The sequence below is a fragment of the Miscanthus floridulus genome, chromosome 11 (genome assembly GCF_019320115.1).
Source record: "Miscanthus floridulus cultivar M001 chromosome 11, ASM1932011v1, whole genome shotgun sequence".
Classification (NCBI taxonomy): domain Eukaryota; kingdom Viridiplantae; phylum Streptophyta; class Magnoliopsida; order Poales; family Poaceae; genus Miscanthus; species Miscanthus floridulus.
Window position 1 is genome coordinate 41,622,059 of NC_089590.1, and position 18,746 is coordinate 41,640,804.

The following is an 18,746-nucleotide window of genomic DNA, read 5'->3' on the forward strand; positions in this document are numbered from 1 at the left end:
TATTATACTTGCTCTGACATTTTCACCTCAGAGATCACTTCCCTAGTATGATTTATTTATCCATGGAGGGAACAGGGAAGCGAGCGGCGAGCGTTACTGGTGGGTGGTGGCCCAAAGCTCTCACCTCCAGCGCCTAAAAAGTAAAAAGCCAGCTCCTGATCGCACACACCTCTAACGCGCGACGCCCAGGCCATCGCCGACGCAGTATAAATAGAACTCCTCTCCTCTGCTTCCGGGCATCCTCTACCAGTTCTCTTCTTGTTCTTGCTACACGGCTACACTTCTGTGCCTAAAGCGAGAGCTAGCTAGCAATGAGGGCGCTTGGAAGGGTTGCTTGGTCATGGCTGCTGCTCCTGCAGCTCGCCGGGGCGTCTCATGTCGTCTACGACTACGAGAACCTCGAGGTTGAGGCGGCGGCTGACACCGTGCCGCCCTCCATTGTCGACCCCCTGCTGAGGACAGGGTACCATTTCCAGCCTCTCAAGAACTGGATCAATGGTAACGTAAACCTTGCTCGATCTACACACTTGCTGCCTGCTTGGCCCACGTCCAAAAATAGCCTTGAAATTAGACAGTGTTGTTCTCTCACTGATCGAGGCACAACTAGACAGGTCATGCAGATAAATTAGCCACCCGAGGTTTTTTAGGGTGAGATCGATGTCAAACTTCCCTTGAAACAAGAGGCTCAAGTATGTATATGCTTGGGAACAGAGAACTGAGAACATTGATGTCAGACATGCTCATCACGACAGGAATCAAGAGATGATTCTGAAGTCTGAACACTTAACGTTTAAATCATTCCATCGTTATTTAACTAATAAACCTCAAATTTCGTATATGTTCATACTGCTAGAGGAGGACAGTGCTATCTATCACGCTCTAGCAGTGCCGCCCAGGTAGCCGTTAACTGTAAACTGAGGAAGTTTCAGGTTCGCCAATAAGTTGAACATATATTCTGTCAAATTACCAGTGTTTAGATTCGTAAACAGTCACTTCTAACTTTCTAAGTAGGTAGCTCTACTTCTGTTGCCTTTTCCTTTTATTAGGCTTTATTTAAGAAAGATAGTAGGTATTGTCAAGGTTTGGTTCTAACTCGTTTTTTTTTCCCATTCCCATCTTCCGTCGGCTGCTCTGCGCTATGATTCCATCGGCGGCCAAACTTTGCGACGTCAGATCCCAACGGTACGTCGTTTTCGATTCCTTGCCAATAAATTTCCTTCGATGAATGACTATCGATCTGCCCCTGTACGACGAGTATCTGCTAGTAGATTTCTATATAGATAGATATATATATGTGTTTTCGCAATTGTGCAAATGCATTACACGCGGCGTGAAACAGTAGTGACGCCTTTTAGGACGAGATGGGAGACAGTCGCGGACTCCAGATCGATGTAGGCATGCATACTTGCATAGCAATAGCATACTTGTGTGGTGGACCATGCACGGGCTGACTGTCTCGCACCATGGTCGTCCCGGCCACTGCCACTAGCTCACCAGCATAGTTCAGTTTCCTCAAAGAAATGCATGGTTAGTTCCATTTCCATGCATGCATAATCTCTGATAGCTCCATAACAGTACCATACTGATTTTTTTAGAGAAATAAAGTTTATTCCATAATGTTTTATCAGAACCAATACCATATTGTTGGTGTTCTGATATTAACTGTAAATAAAATCTGATTTGATATATGTATATCTACGACAGCTCCGTTGTACTACAAGGGGTGGTACCACCTCTTCTACCAATACAACCCGAAAGGCGCCGTGTGGGGCAACATCGTATGGGGCCACTCGGTGTCGCGGGACCTCATCAACTGGGTCGCCCTGAAGCCGGCGATCGAGCCCAGCATCGCATCCGACAAGTACGGCTGCTGGTCCGGGTCGGCGACCACGCTGCCCGACGGCACGCCGGCGATCATGTACACGGGCGTGAACCGTCCCGACGTCAACAACCAGGTCCAGAACATCGCGTACCCTCGGAACAAGTCGGACCCGCTGCTCCGGGAGTGGGTGAAGCCCACGCACAACCCGATCATCGTGCCCAGGGGCGGCGTCAACGCGACGCAGTTCCGCGACCCCACCACGGCCTGGCGCCACGCCGACGACGGCCACTGGCGGCTGCTCATCGGCAGCGTGGACGGTGCCGCCCGCGGCGTGGCGTACGTGTACCGGAGCCGCGACTTCAAGCGGTGGACGCGGGCGCGGCGGCCGCTGCACTCGGCGGACACGGGGATGTGGGAGTGCCCGGACTTCTACCCGGTCAGCACGGCCGGCCGGCGCGTGGGCGTCGAGACGTCGGAGGCGGAGTCGGGCTCGAGTCGTCAGGCCAAGTACGTGCTCAAGAACAGCCTCGACCTGCGACGGTACGACTACTACACCATCGGCACGTACGACCGGACGGCCGAGCGGTACGTGCCGGACGACCCCGCTGGCGACGAGCGCCACCTGCGGTACGACTACGGCAACTTCTACGCGTCCAAGACGTTCTACGACCCGGCGAAGCGGCGCCGGATCCTCTGGGGCTGGGCCAACGAGTCCGACACCGCCGCCGACGACGTGGCCAAGGGCTGGGCTGGGATTCAGGCGATTCCGAGGACGGTGTGGCTGGATCCCAGCGGGAAGCAGCTGCTGCAGTGGCCCATCGAGGAGGTGGAGGCGCTCAGAGGCAAGTCGGTCACTCTCAAGAACAGGGTAATCAAGCCAGGGCAGCACGTCGAGGTGACCGGGATACAAACGGCACAGGTACCTTTCTCGTGCTTTACCACTTGCGATCCTTTTCACCGTCCATATTTTGCCTGCGCATGCATATATTTTTCCAATCCAAAGAGGCAAAAAGGAACAGCAGCAATCCTGGAGATCTTATCTGCCGCGAGTGCTCAGCTGCACGCACAAGCTGATCGTGATGCCCAGCGTGCCGTGCAGCCGTGCGCGCCCACTGTTCCCGTCCGTTCGTGCGATCTACGTCGCCCACCTATTTTTCACCGCACCTTTCACCGCCACGTTAGCAGCTCGAACGAGCCCTTTTCTTGTCCAGGTGCGAGCTGACCAGATACTGTGTGCAGGCTGACGTGGAGGTGAGCTTCGAGTTCGAGGTGTCGAGCCTGGTAGGCGCCGAGGCGCTGGACGACCCGGCGCTCGCCAGCGACGCGCAGCGCCTCTGCGGCGCCAGGGGCGCCGCCGTGGAGGGCGGCCTGGGGCCGTTCGGGCTGTGGGTGCTGGCCTCCGCCAACCGGGAGGAGAGGACCGCGGTGTTCTTCAGGGTGTTCCGGCCCGCGCGCGGCGGCGACAACCCCGTGGTGCTCATGTGCACCGACCCCTGCAAGTAAGTGAGTGCCCCGCGCACTGCCCGGCAGGTCGATGCGTGACACGTTGGCATGTGGTCAGCCATGAGTTTTTCGTGCCTGCAATGCAATATGCAAATAGCAGAGCTGACTCTGCATGCTGGTGGTGCTGCTTGGCTCTGCTAGTTGTACACTTGTACTTGACTGCAGCACTGACTTGGCTTTCCATTTCTTTTCTGGATCGGATCGCATAATAGGTCATCTCTGGACCCGAACCTGTACCAGCCGACGTTTGCAGGTTTTGTTGACACAGACATTTCTAACGGCAAGATCTCTCTGAGAAGCCTGGTATGCATGCATGCATGCGAGTAGTATAGTACAACTGACCCATTTTTTTCCCCTTATAATTAAATTACCTTTATTTGCTTGTTAATTTTCCCATCTGCAGATCGACCGGTCGGTGGTGGAGAGCTTTGGAGCCGGGGGCAAGACGTGCATCCTCTCCAGGGTCTACCCGTCGCTCGCCATCGGCAAGAACGCTCGCCTCTACGTGTTCAACAACGGGAAGGCGGACGTCAAGGTGACCCGTCTCACAGCATGGGAGATGAAGAAGCCACTCATGAATGGCGCTTGAAATATATATTTACATATATATACGGGCTTCAGTTGGCTGTGCGTGATGGATCGATGGATCGTGCTCCGATCCTTTGTACGATGGCCAGTATGATTCCACTGCAGGAAAAACTATTAGTGTTTGATTGTACGAAGGTCCAATTCACATGCCACTACGGACAATAACTAGTATTTGTTCATGATCTGATGAGTAGGCATTGATATAAAGTGCTAATTTATAACCTGATCTCTCGGTACTGCTGCAACCGGTTAAAAAACCTGTTCTTTATTCAATAGAGTTGCTGTAGGGGTGCAAACCCCTCCAGTTTCCCTAAAAAAACCTGTTCTTCAGAACAATATTTGTTTAAATCTTAAAAACCGTGCAAACATCAATAACTTTACATTATTTACTTTGAAATAAAACATGTAAACTATACGTATATATTTGTATTAAAAACACTTGCAAAAAACTTTTAAATTTGAATGATTCCATAAAAATTAAGGAAAAACAATTTTGTCAAGTTTTTTTTACTAGAGATAATATTAATTAGTGAAGGGTTTTCTTTTCCAACGAAAATAAATATGTCTATGGTTTCATGATAGTGACTAAAGTATGGCAACATATGATTTTTTGAAGATCCAAACAAATTATCATTCCTTTGGAACTTTGAACCTATCATGCCCAATAATTTTCTGCTCCATAAAAAAAAATGCATAACCTCATGACTTTGATTCAGCGGCAGAGCCAGGATTTTTGTGGAGCCTGGGCGAGACACAACGTAATACTAAGGATACATTTGGCACGGCTCTGACTCCTCAAGTGGAGTAGCTTTTTTGGTGCAGCTGAAGATATTTTGAAAAACGTGTGGCAAAAACAACTCTAGTTTTTTAATAACTTGTATTAGGTTTCTGAGGAGGAATTAGGAGAAGTTATATTTCTGCGACTCTGGCTCCTCGATAAAAAATGGCTTTGGCTCCTCTGGGCTCCTTGCATACACTACGGGAAACATGTGATTTGCCGAATGCAAAAATTTTTGTCGAGTGCCAAATTTCGGGCACTCGGCAAAGACCTGCTTTGCCGAGCGCCGCACTCGGCAAAATATGGCACTCGGCAAAGACCGGCACTCGGCAAAGGCAGACACTCGGCAAAGATTTGTAGGGGCCTAATGGCATCCAGCGGCGTCCTCTTTGCCGAGTGCCCCCCGTTTGGCACTCGACAAAATATTTTTTTTCGGTTTTTTGCCACCAATTTTTTTGAAGCTTTAGTACACTACCACAAATAACATGTTTAAATTTGGGACATTTTCATTGCCTTTTGGCATATTTCTATAGTTTATTTTGTTTTGTTGAATTTTTCCAGAAAATGTAAGTTTGAACTGCATGTGCATCGAATAATGGATTACATTCGTTCAAAAAATGTTATCCTTGTTTCTTATATGCTCACAAACCAGGACACATGTGGAGATGTCCTGGTTTGTGAGCATCGTATGTGACAACGTGCTCGAAACTTTTTCAATTTTTTCCACGGCATACGCAAATGATACGGCGACAACTCGACAAGTTTCATGATTTTCGAAATTCATTCGCATTTTATACAATTAAAAAACCACTCCCATGCAAGTTGGCGGCGTTGCCCCGTGAGCACGTTGATCGAAATTTCGAGACAGTTCCTGCATTTAGCCTAAATTTACACTAAGAAACAAGGATAACATTTTTTGAACGAATATAATCCATTATTCAATGCACCTGCAGTTCAAACTTACATTTTCTGGAAAAATTCAACAAAACAAAATAAACTATAGAAATATGCCAAAAGACAATGAAAATGTCCCAAATTTAAACATGTTGTTTGTGGTAGTGTACTAAAGCTTCAAAAAAATTGGTGGCAAAAAACCAAAAAAATTATTTTGCGGAGTGCTTAGGGTTCGCACTCGGCAAAGTAATAACTTTGCCGAGTGCCGCCCAGCTGGCACTCGGCAAAGAGCTGCTGAATTTTTTTTAAAACTTCGTCGAGTACCAGATCACGACACTCGGCGAAGAAAATTGACTTTGCCGAGTGTCGCCGATCTGGCACACGGCAAAGCCGCCTTATCCCTTCACCCGCGCCCGGCCGGCGCTCTCTCTCTTTCTCTCATTTCTCTCTCCCTCTCACCTCTCTCTCCCTCAGCCGCCGCCGCCGCACATCGCCGACCCACGCCTTCGCCCCGACCCACGCCTCCGCACATCGCCAGCCACCACGCCTCCCCGTGTGGCGGCCCCTCGCCAGCCGGCGGCCCCGGGCCGCCTCCCCGCGCGGGCCCCAACACCGCCGCCGCGCGCCCCACCGGCAGCCACCGCCCCCGCCCGCCCTCCACCGCCCGCGCCGGCCCCCTCGGTGGCCACCTCCCCCGCCTGCGCCCCCCCCTCGGCAGCCACATCCCCCGCCATCGGCCACCGCCCCCACCGGCGGCCACTGCAGAAGAGAGGAGGAGGAGGCGCGCCGCGACCACCGCCCCCGCCCATCCTCCACCGCATGCGCCGGCCCCCTTGGCGGCCACCTCCCCCGCCTGCGCGCCCCCCTCGGCGGCCACCTCCCCCGTCGGCGGCCACTGCAGAAGAGAGGAGGAGGAGGCAGGGGAGAAGAGAGGAGAAGGGGAGAAGAGAGGAGGAGGGGAGAAGAGAGGAGGAGAAGGAAGGTGTCGGCCTAGGCCCGTCGACCCTCATGCCGCTGTGGTCGTCCCCGCCGTCATCGCCGACCCTTGTTGTTGCCATTCTCGTCGCGAAGGTATGCCCTACACCTGTAGTAGTTAGTAGTAGTACTTAGTAGTGTTAGTAGTAGTTAGTAAGTAGTAGTAGTTAGTAGTTAGTAGTGTTAGTAGTATTGTTAGTAGTAAGTAGTGATAGTAGTAGTGTTAGTAGTAGCAGTGTTAGTGTTAGTAGTAGTTGTAGTGGTAGTAGTACTTGTTGTTGTACTACTTCGATACTTTCATCTGCATGGAAAGAGAACTAAAGTACATGGCTCGTCTTGGTGTATATATGTTTGTTGGCCTTCGTGCCTATGTTTGGTATATATGTGGTTGTTGGCCATCGCGCCTACGTTTCTTGCAGGTTTTGGAAACCTCCCCGTGCAGGGGAGGTGCTGCTAAAATTTTCAATGGATTCTAACCTATTGCCTTTTTATGTAGGAGAAGGACCCGTGGGAGGGACTTAGTGACCCCGATCGTCTTCGTCGGTGCTGCTGGTCTGCCTGCACCGCATCGCCTCGCCACTACACCGACACGCCACTGCCCCGGTAGCCTGACTCCACCGCCACCATAGGTATAACTCTCTCCTCCTTTGCATGCATGTTTTATATGGTCACGTAGCCCAGTTAGGCGTCTCCTGTTCAAAAGAGATACGGTCAAAGGTATGTAGATCTTTGCATATCTACGACCGTATCTCTTTCGGATTGTCCACGTATTTTGGACAGCCCGCGGATGCGTAGATGAGGTTAGTTTCCATGGTTCGCTTCGATTCGAGACAGACTTTTGGCATCACCTCCCTGTTGTTCTCCGGATACACACCCTCCCTTGTAGGATGTGTATCGGGAGAACAGCGGGGAGGTGCTACCGAAATTCTATCTCGGATAGGAGCGGAGCATTGAAACTGACCTCATATACGTATCCGCGGGTGGGATTAGCACCTATCCTCACATATTAGATGGTAGGAACGCCGTGCAGATGCAATTGCTGGTTATATTACTCGCCTACATATGTATATGCCAGAGGATGGAGAACCGTGATTGGATGTACACGGGCCACGCAAGTATGACCCCAGAATGGATGACTAAGACTAATGCTTTCTTGGAGCATTCATTTGACGAGGCTGCTAGAGGGTCAAGTCGGATGCCGTGTCCCTGCAGCAAATGTGACAACCATGTAAGAAAGAATAGAAAGAACGTGGGGGAAGATCTTTGCAAGTATGGATTCACGACAAACTATACCTGCTGGATCCACCATGGTGAAGCCGATCGTATTAGAGAGGAGGTGGTGAGACCATGCCTCAAGGCTTTTGATGGAGATGCCGGGGTAGCAGACTGGATGGATGACTTTCAAGAGGCACGGTTCGGTGAAGGATTAGAGGACGAGCCAGAGGAATCCGCAAAGGCATACTACGATATGCTGTCTTCGGCACAGAAGCCCCTTCACGAAAAGACAATGGTTTCACAACTGGATGCCATTGGACGCCTAATGGCGTTCAAGTTGCAGTGTAGCATGAGTCGAGACAACTTCGATGGTATGTTGGCAGTTGTTGGATCCCTACTTCTGGAGGGTCACATTCTGCCGAAGAACTTGTATGAGTCACAGAAATTTCTTCGTGCCCTTAAGATGTCGTATGAGCACATCCATTCTTGTCCGAATGGTTGCGTCCTATTTAGGAAAGATCACGAGAAAGCAACGCACTGTCTAAAGTGCAAATCCTATAGGTATCTGGAGGTCGACACTAGTGATGACAAGAAGGAACAGCTTGGTATCCCCACGAAGGTCCTACGGTACCTTCCTGTCATACTGAGGATCCAATGGTTGTACATGACAGAGGAGTCCGTGAAACAGATGACATGGCACAAACATGGCAAAAGATACAATGCTGACTAGATGGTACACCCATCGGATGGCGATGCATGGACCCATTTCGATGGCATACATCATGGTAAAGCTGAGGAGGCTCGGAATGTATGTGTAGCTTGTGCGGCCCTCCTATAGATACTCATGAATTCACTTCTCCTTTGTGCAGCAACAGTCGGCGGGTTCGAACCCGACTCCTCAAGGTGGCCCTTCTCCACAGGCCGGGTGGACAACTGGCCCTCCTCAAGGTGGCAGTTCACACTCCGGGTGGGGAGGCTGGCAGTAGGTACCGTTTATTTGTTTCTTTTTCATGTTGCATGGATTTGTGTTAGACTTAGCCTTATGTTGGACTACTACTAGAGACATATATATATATATATATATATATATATATATATATATATATATATATATATATATATATATATATATTGTGATGGATATTGTCATGGATGATGCGAATGTATGTGATGGATTATGGACAATGGATTTGTATGTGATGTATTATGGATGGTGGATGTGTATGTGATGGGTTATGGATGTGTATGTGATAGAATATGGATGTGTATGTGATATATCCTATGTTGTGTGTTGATATATATGTGATTTCTTTGTTTGTGCTGATGGAAAGCAAAAAACCAAAAAATTGCATTTTCCCCCTCTTTGCCGAGTGTCGTGACCATGGCACTCGGCAAAGCTAGAAAGTAGAGACCCAATTTCCCAGCTTTGCTGAGTGCCGCTGAGGTGGCACTCGGCAAAGAGGTCGTCAGAGTTGACGTCGGATTTTTTTTTGTCGAGTGCTGACGTGACACTCGGCAAAGGCTTTACCGAGTGCCCGATATGTGGCACTCGGCAAAGAAATCATTGCCGACGGGTTCTTTGTCGACTACTCTTTGCCGAGTGCAGCACTCGGCAAAGTCTTTGCCGAGTGTTTCTTAGGCTTTGCCGAGTGCTCTGGGCACTCGGCAAACCTACTGTTTCCAGTAGTGATAGAGCCGTTTTGTGAGCCGTGGAGATGTCTTAGTTCGTGAGCATCGTATGAGACAACGTGCTCAAAACTTTTTCAATTTTTTTCCACGACATACGCAAATGATACGGTGACAACTCGACAAGTTTCATGATTTTCGGAATTCGTTCACATTTTATACAATTAAAAAACCACTCCCACGCAAGTTGGCGGCGTTGCCCCGTGAGCACGTTGATCGAAATTTCGAGACAGTTCTTGGATTTAGCCTAAATTTACACAAAGAAACAAGGATAATATTTTTTGAACGAATGTAATCCATTATTCAATGCACCTGCAGTTCAAACTTACATTTTCCAGAAAAATTCAACAAAACAAAATAAACTATAGAAATATGCCAAAAGGCAATGAAAATGTCCCAAATTTAAACATGTTGTTTATGGTAGTGTACTAAAGCTTCAAAAAAAATTTGGCAAAAAACCAAAAAAAAATTATTTTGCCGAGTGTCTAGGGTTCGCACTCGGCAAAGTAATAACTTTGCCAAGTGCCGCCCAGCTAGCACTCGGCAAAGAGCTGCTGAATTTTTTTTAAAACTTCGCCGAGTGCCAGATCACGACACTCGGCGAAGAAAATTGACTTTGCCGAGTGTCGCCGATCTAGCACTCGGCAAAGCCGCCTTATCCCTTCACCCGCGCCCGGCCGGCGCGCTTCTCTCTCTCTTTCTCTCATTTCTCTCTCCCTCTCACCTCTCTCTCCCTCAGCCGCCGCCGCCGCCGCACATCGCCGGCCCACGCCTCCGCCTCGGCCCGCGCCTCCGCACATCACCGACCACCGCGCGCCCCGCCAGCAGCCACCGCCCCCGCCCGCCCTCCACCGCCCGCACCGGCCCCCTCGGTGGCCACCTCCCCCGCCTGCGCGCCCCCTCGGCAGCCACATCCCCCGCCATCGGCCACCGCCCCCGCCGGCGGCCACTGTAGAAGAGAGGAGGAGGAGGCACGCCGCGGCCACCGCCCCCGCCCGGCCTCCACCACCTGTGCCGACCCCCTAGGCGACCACCTCCCCTGCCTGTGTGCCCCCCTTGGCGACCACCTCTCCCGTCGGCGGCCACTGTAGAAGAGAGGAGGAGGCAGGGGAGAAGAGAGGAGAAGGGGAGAAGAGAGGAGGAGGGAAGAAGAGAGGAGGAGAAGGAGAAGGAAGGTGCCGGCCTAGGCCCGTCAACCCTCACGCCGCTGCGGTTGTCCCCGCTGTCGTCGCCGACCCTCGTTGTTGCCATTTTCGTCGCAAAGGTATGCCCTACACCTGTAGTAGTTAGTAGTAGTACTTAGTAGTGTTAGTAGTAGTTAGTAAGTAGTAGTAGTTAGTAGTTAGTAGTGTTAGTAGTATTGTTAGTAGTAAGTAGTGATAGTAGTAGTGTTAGTAGTAGCAGTGTTAGTATTAGTAGTAGTTGTAGTGGTAGTAGTACTTATTGTTGTACTACTTCGATACTTTCATCTGCATGGAAAGAGAACTAAAGTACATGGCTCGTCTTGGTATATATATGTTTGTTGGCCTTCGTGCCTATGTTTGGTATATATGTGGTTGTTGGCCATCGCGCCTACGTTTCTTGCAGGTTTTGGAAACCTCTCCGTGCAGGGGAGGTGCTGTCGAAATTTTCAATGGATTCTAACCTATTGCCTTTTTATGTAGAAGAAGGACCCGTGGGAGGGACTCGGCGACCCCGATCGTCTTCATCGGTGCTGCTGGTCTCCCTGCACCGCATCGCCTCGCCACTGCACCGACACGCCACTGCCCCGCTAGCCTAACTCCACCGCCACCCTAGGTATAACTCTCTCCTCCTTTGCATGCATGTTTTATATGGTCACGTAGCCCAGTTAGACGTCTCCCGTTCGAAAGAGATACGGTCAGAGGTATGCAGATCTTTGCATATCTGCGATCGTATCTCTTTCAGATTGTCCACGTATTTTGGACAGCCCACGGATGCGTAGATGATGTTAGTTTCCATGGTTCGCTCCGGTCCGAGACAGACTTTTGGCACCACCTCCCTGTTGTTCTCCGGATACACACTCTCCCTTACAGGACGTGTATCGGGAGAACAGCGGGGAGGTGCTACCGAAATTCTGTCTCGGATAGGAGCGGAGCATTGAAACTGACCTCATATACGTATCCGCAGGTTGGATTAGGACCTATCCTCACCTATTAGATGGTAGAAACGTCGTGTAGATGCAATTGCTGGTTATATTACTCGCTTACATATGTATATGCCAGAGGATGGAGAACCGTGATTGGATGTACACGGGCCACGCAAGTATGACCCCAGAATGGATGACTAAGACTAATGCTTTCTTGGAGCATTCATTTGGCGAGGCTGCTAGAGGGTCGAGTCGGATGCCGTGTCCCTGCAGCAAATGTGACAACCGTGTAAGAAAGAATAGGAAGAGCGTGGGGGAAGATCTTTGCAAGTATGGATTCACGCCAAACTATACCTACTGGATCCACCATGGTGAAGCTGATCGTATTAGAGAGGAGGTGGTGAGACCACGCCTCGAGGCTTTTGATGGAGATGCCGGGGTAGCAGACTGGATGGATGACTTTCAGGAGGCACGGTTCGGTGAAGGATTAGAGGAGGAGCCAGAGGAATCCGCAAAGGCGTACTACGATATGCTGTCTTTGGCACAGAAGCCCCTTCATGAAAAGATAATGGTTTCACAACTGGATGCCATTGGACGCCTAATGGCGTTCAAGTTGCAGTGTAGCATGAGTCGAGACAACTTCGATGGTATGTTGGCAGTTGTTGGATCCCTGCTTCCGGAGGGTCACATTCTGCCAAAGAACTTGTACGAGTCACAGAAATTTCTTCGTGCCCTTAAGATGTCGTATGAGCACATCCATGCTTGTCCGAATGGTTGCGTCCTATTTAGGAAAGATCACGAGAAAGCAACGCACTATCCAAAGTGCAAATCCTATAGGTATCTGGAGGTCGACACTAGTGATGGCAAGAAGGAACAGCTTGGTATCCCCGCGAAGGTCCTACGGTACCTTCCTGTCATACCGAGAATCCAATGACTGTACATGACAGAGGAGTCCGCAAAACAGATGACATGGCACAAACATGGCAAAAGATACAATGCTGACAAGATGGTACACCCATCGGATGGCGATGGATGGACCCATTTCGATGGCATACATCATGGTAAAGCTGAGGAGGCTCAGAATGTATGTGTAGCTTGTGCGGCCCTTGTAACACCCTAGGTGTTTGGCTTCCACTAATTGCATTTCATTTCATAAGCATGTGTATCATCTATGTCATCATTTCCATTGTCACTGAAACATACATATGCAACATTCGCACATTCTGTTTGTTTCGTATTGGGGTGCTTATGAATGATAGTAGTGCAACATATGAATGCAACATAAATTTCTCATACCTTGAAACATGGCAACATGGTAGAAATATGACAAGTGTAGAATAACAACCAAGCCATGAAACATATGAAACATTTCATTGCAACATATGATTGAATTGTTTGTTTTAATTGTTTTATTCCATGTGATCATTAGAAGTGGTATAACAAGTTTGTAAAGTGGTTGATTATGGTCTAATACACCTTAACTACACTTAGGTTACTTGTTGGGACATTGTTCATGTAGATCAAAATGACCCAAATGCCCTCAAGTGCAAGTTTGACTTGAATTGACCCTTGGAGTCTCATTGTTTGACTGTTTAAAAAGTGCAACTTAGAGACTTTGCATGGCTGTGCACTCTTTACAAAAGTTGTAGAAAATTTATCAAGGAACAAAAGTTGTTTTATAGCCAAGTCATGAAAATGTGTGGAACATGGTCAAACATGGCCCACAAGTCAGAGATACATGCTGTTTTCAACACTTAGAAAAATATTCTAAGTCATAGTGTTTTCCAGTTGCATCAAGCCAACTTTAGCTTCATGTAACTTCGGATCCATGACGTTTTAGGTGTTTATCATTGAAAAGAAATTGTAGAGGGAAGATAGGTCTACAGCTTTGATGTTCATGTCTTCCACTAACTCGTCACGGATTAGGAGATAATTATCGTCGAACATGCTCTGTCAGTCGGGACAATGGAGGACTGAATCGCGGTTTTCAGAAAAACTTCAGTAACGTTGTGGCCGACCGACGCAGAGGCTTGACGCCGCGTGTCCGCCACTTGTCGCCGGCTTGCTGTCGCGCAGGCCACGCGCCGTGGACGTCCTGGCGACGCAGCAGCGCCTTGAAGCCGCCCCGCGCCTGCCCGAGCACACTCGCCGTGCCATTTTCATTTCTTCGCCCCCTCTGCTCGCCGTCGCTTTGCTGGAACGCCAAAGCCGCCGAGCCAAAAATCTAGCCCCACCGCGCGCCTTGGTCCGATTGCTCCCAGCCAAAGCACCACCGTGTGTTCCTCCACATCAGAGACCTCACCGTCGTCGCTTTTTCTCGCCAGGTAGAGCTCACCGCGTAGGCGGCTCCACCGGGTCGCCATGACCGCCGTCGGCCGAGCGCGCGCGTGGCCGTGCTGCTCGAGCCCCTTCCATCCCTTTCTCCCCCTTGCGCTGGATTCTGTGAACCCTACTGAAGCTAATAGAGTCGGCCATAAGGGCCGAGACGCCTTGGCCTCGCCGGAGCCGACAGTGCCGTGGCCGAGCGCCGCCGTGGCCATCGCCACCCCCGCTAGCGGCGTCAATCGCTACGACTAAGGGCTCTCCTAGGTCCGCTAGGATGAGGCGAGCACGTAGACACCCTTGTCTTCGCCGGAGAAGCTCCCGGCGACGAGCTTCGCCGTCGTCCCCTTCTCCTCCCCTGCTTCCCTCGCTGACGCGCGGGCCCTTCTTGTCAGCCGTCGCGGCTGAGGCGGGAGCCCAGCGTGGGCCGCGTCGCGTTGGGCCGCGCCAGCGCGTGAGTCGCGGGCCGCCGTTTCTTGGGCTGGCCCGTGTAGGGCTGAGTGTTGTTTCCTATTTTATTTTGTTTATTTATTTCACAGATTTATGTATATCTTGAAAAATATGTAGCTCCTAGTATATAGATCCAAATGTTGTGGTTCTAATTTTGTTAAGTTCCTGGTCATGTCTAGTATTTAATAAAAATATTATATGAGCACATGTTTTAGAAAAATTGGATGAATTAAATAGAAGTTTAAAATGTGTTTTTAGAAGCATGCAAACTTGTTTGAATTTTATCTTGAGTTTCTGTGGTCCAAAAATTATGAAATTTTGTGGGTCCTCTATTTTGGTTTAGTAGAGTCTCTGGTTAAAATTTCAGAGCTAGTGCATGTGTAGTTTTTAAGTTATAGAATTTCCTTTTATTGATAAGTGGATCTTGTGTGAATTTTCATAATTTTTCTATAGATCCAGTGAAGGTGAATTTTGATGGGTGCTATTATTATGATAGAAGGATGCTAGGAAAAATGGGAAATCTGTTGCTTGACACTTTTCATTAGGATTTCTTAATTATGCCATTTTAAGCCATTATGCCTTATCATTTTTATGTAGACTGTTATACTTACTCAATGGCTTTGAAATTTTTATGGTAGTCTATGTGAAGCATGAGATAGCTACTGTAATTTTTGTAGATTTTTCTGAACAGTTTTACTATATATTGCTTTAATCACCTAATTAACTAGATAAATTAGAAAAGGGTATTAAATAATTTATTTAGAAGTTAGCACTAGACTTTCTGATGTTTCTTAAGTATGAAAAACAAGTTGGTAAACTTGGTTTGGTCAAATTAGACTTTTGCACCATCATTAAATAATTAAGTTAGCAACCCTGTCATTGCGGGACAGATTCTAGGTCTACTGGAATTGGATTCGGTCAACTTCAGAATCATGCTTTGATATTTACAAATGAATTGTAGAGAATTTCATAAGCTTTCTAGAATGTCCTCTTGCGAGTCAATTGGAGTTATAGAACTCTGGTTATGATAAAATTAAGTTACTACTTGTTGCATATGAAGCTTTAACTGTTATTTTAAGTATGTCTTTACTATTCTAAGTTCATGGTACTGTTCCTAGGTGTTAGGCCTTTAACTGAAGATGAGCATCTTTATCTTAGGTTATGCAAATTAGGTAAGTTGCTCTTGTTATTTAAGTTGGATACAAGCTTAAAGTGATTTGAATAGAGCTAATTACTCGGTAAACGAGTGTCCAGTGATGCTTTCGTAAACACTCACTGTGATTCATTCATCATGCATCATGTCATTCTTATGCATTCATGATATTTATATTGTGCATCGGCATGCAATAGGTGTACCGGAAGGAGTAACCCTGCTGGAATTCGAGGAACTGAACGAGCAGCAGCAGCAGCCGACACCGGAGATTCAGGAGGAGCAGCCTTCAGGAGAAGTGTCAGACGAGGTCGCTGTTGAGTGCCCTGACCACCGTCCTTGCAACTTTGTGAAAGGCAAGCCCCGGAGTATATTAAGCCTCCTATTTTCCGAACTGCAGTTACAGTATTATTATTATATATATTGTTGCATTAAGTTTAGGTGTTGGATGCAAACACTTGCTGCATTGGTTACCCATTCCTTGTCCAGATATTGTTACCCTGAATCCTATATAGCTCAGGCTCGAGTAGTGCTTAGCCCTGCTTAAACTCGGTAGAAGTCGGGTGATTTCCTGTCACCTGCGAGATATAGGATGATACATGTGGCACGGTTGGCTATATTTGCTATCGTGGAAAAGAACCAGTCTTAATTTGAAATGAAGACCGGACGGAGGCTTGCCGGTTTGCAGTGACTCCGTCTGTGTCGATTAAGGACTGAATCTTGGAGCCTTTCCTGTTCATGTTGAACGCATGCCTCTCTCTTAGTTGGCCGGCCTAAAGACCGACCGCGAAGCCGAGTAGCTCAACTCAGGCCGGGAGTCGATAAGTATAAAGTACGCCTCGGAAGGGAGCCGTAGGCGTGAGTCCAAGGGCAGGTGATTTAAAAGTCCTGGTCGTCCTGGCAGAAGGGTAATCCCTGAGAGTGCTGGCGCTGATCGAACCCGCGAATTTGGTTCCTGAGTTGTACCAAAGGTGACCTACGGCTACTCTTGCAAAGTATGCCAGGGTGAGGGTTAGGAATACCCCCTCAGCTGAGTTGTAATTCGATTCGAATCGCCGTCTCTCCCGGTTAGTGAGAACTTGATGGGCTTATCTCCAATGTAGACACACTAAATAACTTAATGGTTCGGAAATGATGATATGATGATGACAGCCTTATTATACCTGCTATGGTTAATATTGTTTGCTCCTAATAAGTGAGTGCTCTAGTACAGGTGCTAATCTAGTAGACAGGTAAATAATGATAAGCTTGATGCTAAGTTTAAATTGGTTACTGTAATCATAAGCTCTTTTATGCAACTGTGTCAAGCTAGCCCACCTGAAAAGCCTTGCATGATCCTTGGTGTCTTTATTTCTGTTTTTGTCGGGTAAGTCTAGCTGAGTACCTTCTCGTACTCAGGGTTTATTTCCCACCTATTGCAGATGACCAGTTCTACTTTGGTTGTTGCAAGTACTGCCTTCTCCCTGCTGGGGATGAAGACTAGACCGTTGGGCGCGGTTTCTACTAGTTCTCGTACCTGATAATGCTTTTGTGGGACATGACTCTGATCTTGGCAATGTATTTGAAAACTATGATGTTTTGTACTAAACTATGTTGCTTCCGCACACTCAAACTTGGTTTGTAATATTTATTTGAACTCTGATGGATGTAATCCGAATGCTACTTATGAAATGTTGTAACGGATGATGTGTTGTGTTGAATCATTACGATCTTGGTTTGTATGTCGAGAGTTGGTTGAAATCCTTCGTGATTTCCGGACTACCGGGATTATGGGAGCCTAAGTACAGGAATTTGATCGCTTCGGTGATTGTTTTTGTACTTACGTTCTTATGATTTGGTCGGTTCTGTTACAGCTGGCATCAGAGCAAGATTTGACACTAAACACATCATTTGTGTATTTAAAATAAAAGTATTTGTGAAAATCCTTCATTAAATACTAAGTATTGCCAGTGGTCATATCCCTTATGCCCAAATAAGGACTCTTAGGTGGCTTATTAAAGTACTAACTTGGGGGTTCCTGCTTGTTTTCTGTTTCGTCGTCCATACGGCGTGCTATTGTATGGATGCCATCCGCTTGGGTGGTAATGTATGGATCAAAATACCTCTACGCTCTGGTAAGTGTGAGTTGTGAGAGCATGACCGTCCAACCGTCGGTCTAGGGGAGAGTAGTTGTGGTTACTTGCATACTTACATGTTTAAGCATGCACCTATGAGAGTACTTAATTATGGGTATCTCTGACGGGTAGCTGTGATACTAGAGTATATGCATCAGGGGATGTATGTATGAAAGTATTTAGTTTACTGCTTGTTTTCTATGCTTTTTGGGAAATTATTGGGCTGAAATGAAATTCTCTGCAGGTACACTAACAATGTATCGTTGTAGATCGACTAGTTACCGTATACGAGAGAACGTATGTATGCCACCGTATATTTCGCTAGCCTTTAAATTTTTCTAGGTTGTGAGGACGTACGGATCGTGCATGCATCATGTTCAAGCATACATGGCATTTCTTGCATTACTCCCTCCTTTAAAAATTGATGGTCCTGAATAATTAAACTTCGTATCCCTTAAATGATTCTCCCCTTACGTTGTAATTTTTGCTACAGATGGCGCGCACGAAACGCACTGCTCGCAAGTCCGCTGGAGGTAGGGCGCCTCATCACCGTTTAGCTCCTCGTGAGCCCTGTCCTGAGCCTACTGAGGTGGAAAGGCTGAGGGCAGAGCTGGCTCAGGTAACTGCTGAAAGGACTGTAGTTCAGCAGCGTTTGGAGCAAGTCACGCAGGAACGGGATCAAGAAAACCTGGAAGTTCAGAGGTTGACAATTGCTCACCGCAACTGTGAGCGTATGTTGGTTCACATGCTGAACCAACGGAATGAAGCCTGGCACGAGGAGAATGTGTTGAGAGCGAGGCAGGTTGAGTTAGAGCAGCAGTTGGCGGCTGCAGAAGAGTACAATGACAATCTCCATGAGGAGGTTCACCTACTGCATAATCAACTTCACCCTATCCTGCCGCCTAATGATGAGAATGAGATGGGTTCTGGTGTCATCATGGCTGAAGGTGATGATGACATGGAAGTCAATGGACCTGAGGATGCTCCACCTGATGAGGAGTTAGAGCCTCCTAGTGATGAAGATGGAGGAGAAATCTTCGACACTGACTCCGAGGATGATGCATAGTTTAGCTTGCCACTGAGCTAATGCGATAGATCTAGTCTTTTGTTGATCCTCATGCATGAACGAGTAACTTTGTAGC

At 48.1% G+C, this 18,746-nt stretch overlaps 2 protein-coding genes across 2 annotated transcripts; one reads left to right on the forward strand and one right to left on the reverse strand.

Moving 5' to 3' along the window:
• The first annotated feature begins 255 nt into the window (after window positions 1–255).
• Window positions 256–4,134, forward strand: LOC136494902 (beta-fructofuranosidase, insoluble isoenzyme 2-like). The gene is made up of 6 exons (XM_066491074.1): window positions 256–498; window positions 1,174–1,182; window positions 1,705–2,741; window positions 3,062–3,321; window positions 3,538–3,628; window positions 3,729–4,134. The coding sequence occupies exons 1-6, from the start codon at window positions 312–314 to the stop codon at window positions 3,912–3,914; spliced, it is 1,770 nt and encodes a 589-aa protein (XP_066347171.1). The 5' UTR covers window positions 256–311; the 3' UTR covers window positions 3,915–4,134.
• Window positions 4,135–6,055: 1,921 nt separating this feature from the next.
• Window positions 6,056–6,406, reverse strand: LOC136491829 (glycine-rich cell wall structural protein 1.0-like). Its single transcript, XM_066488054.1, has one exon. The coding sequence runs from the start codon at window positions 6,404–6,406 to the stop codon at window positions 6,056–6,058; it is 351 nt and encodes a 116-aa protein (XP_066344151.1).
• Between the last annotated feature and the right edge of the window lie 12,340 nt (window positions 6,407–18,746).

Bases quoted from the DNA above. Each gene is read 5' to 3' on its own strand.
- LOC136491829 (XM_066488054.1), bottom strand. From the start codon at position 6,406: ATGCGGTGGAGGATGGGCGGGGGCGGTGGTCGCGGCGCGCCTCCTCCT.
- LOC136494902 (XM_066491074.1), top strand. From the start codon at position 312: ATGAGGGCGCTTGGAAGGGTTGCTTGGTCATGGCTGCTGCTCCTGCAG. The intron at 3,322-3,537 runs GTAAGTGAGTGC...ATCGCATAATAG, and splicing joins ATGTGCACCGACCCCTGCAA to GTCATCTCTGGACCCGAACC. The intron at 3,629-3,728 runs GTATGCATGCAT...TCCCATCTGCAG, and splicing joins AGATCTCTCTGAGAAGCCTG to ATCGACCGGTCGGTGGTGGA.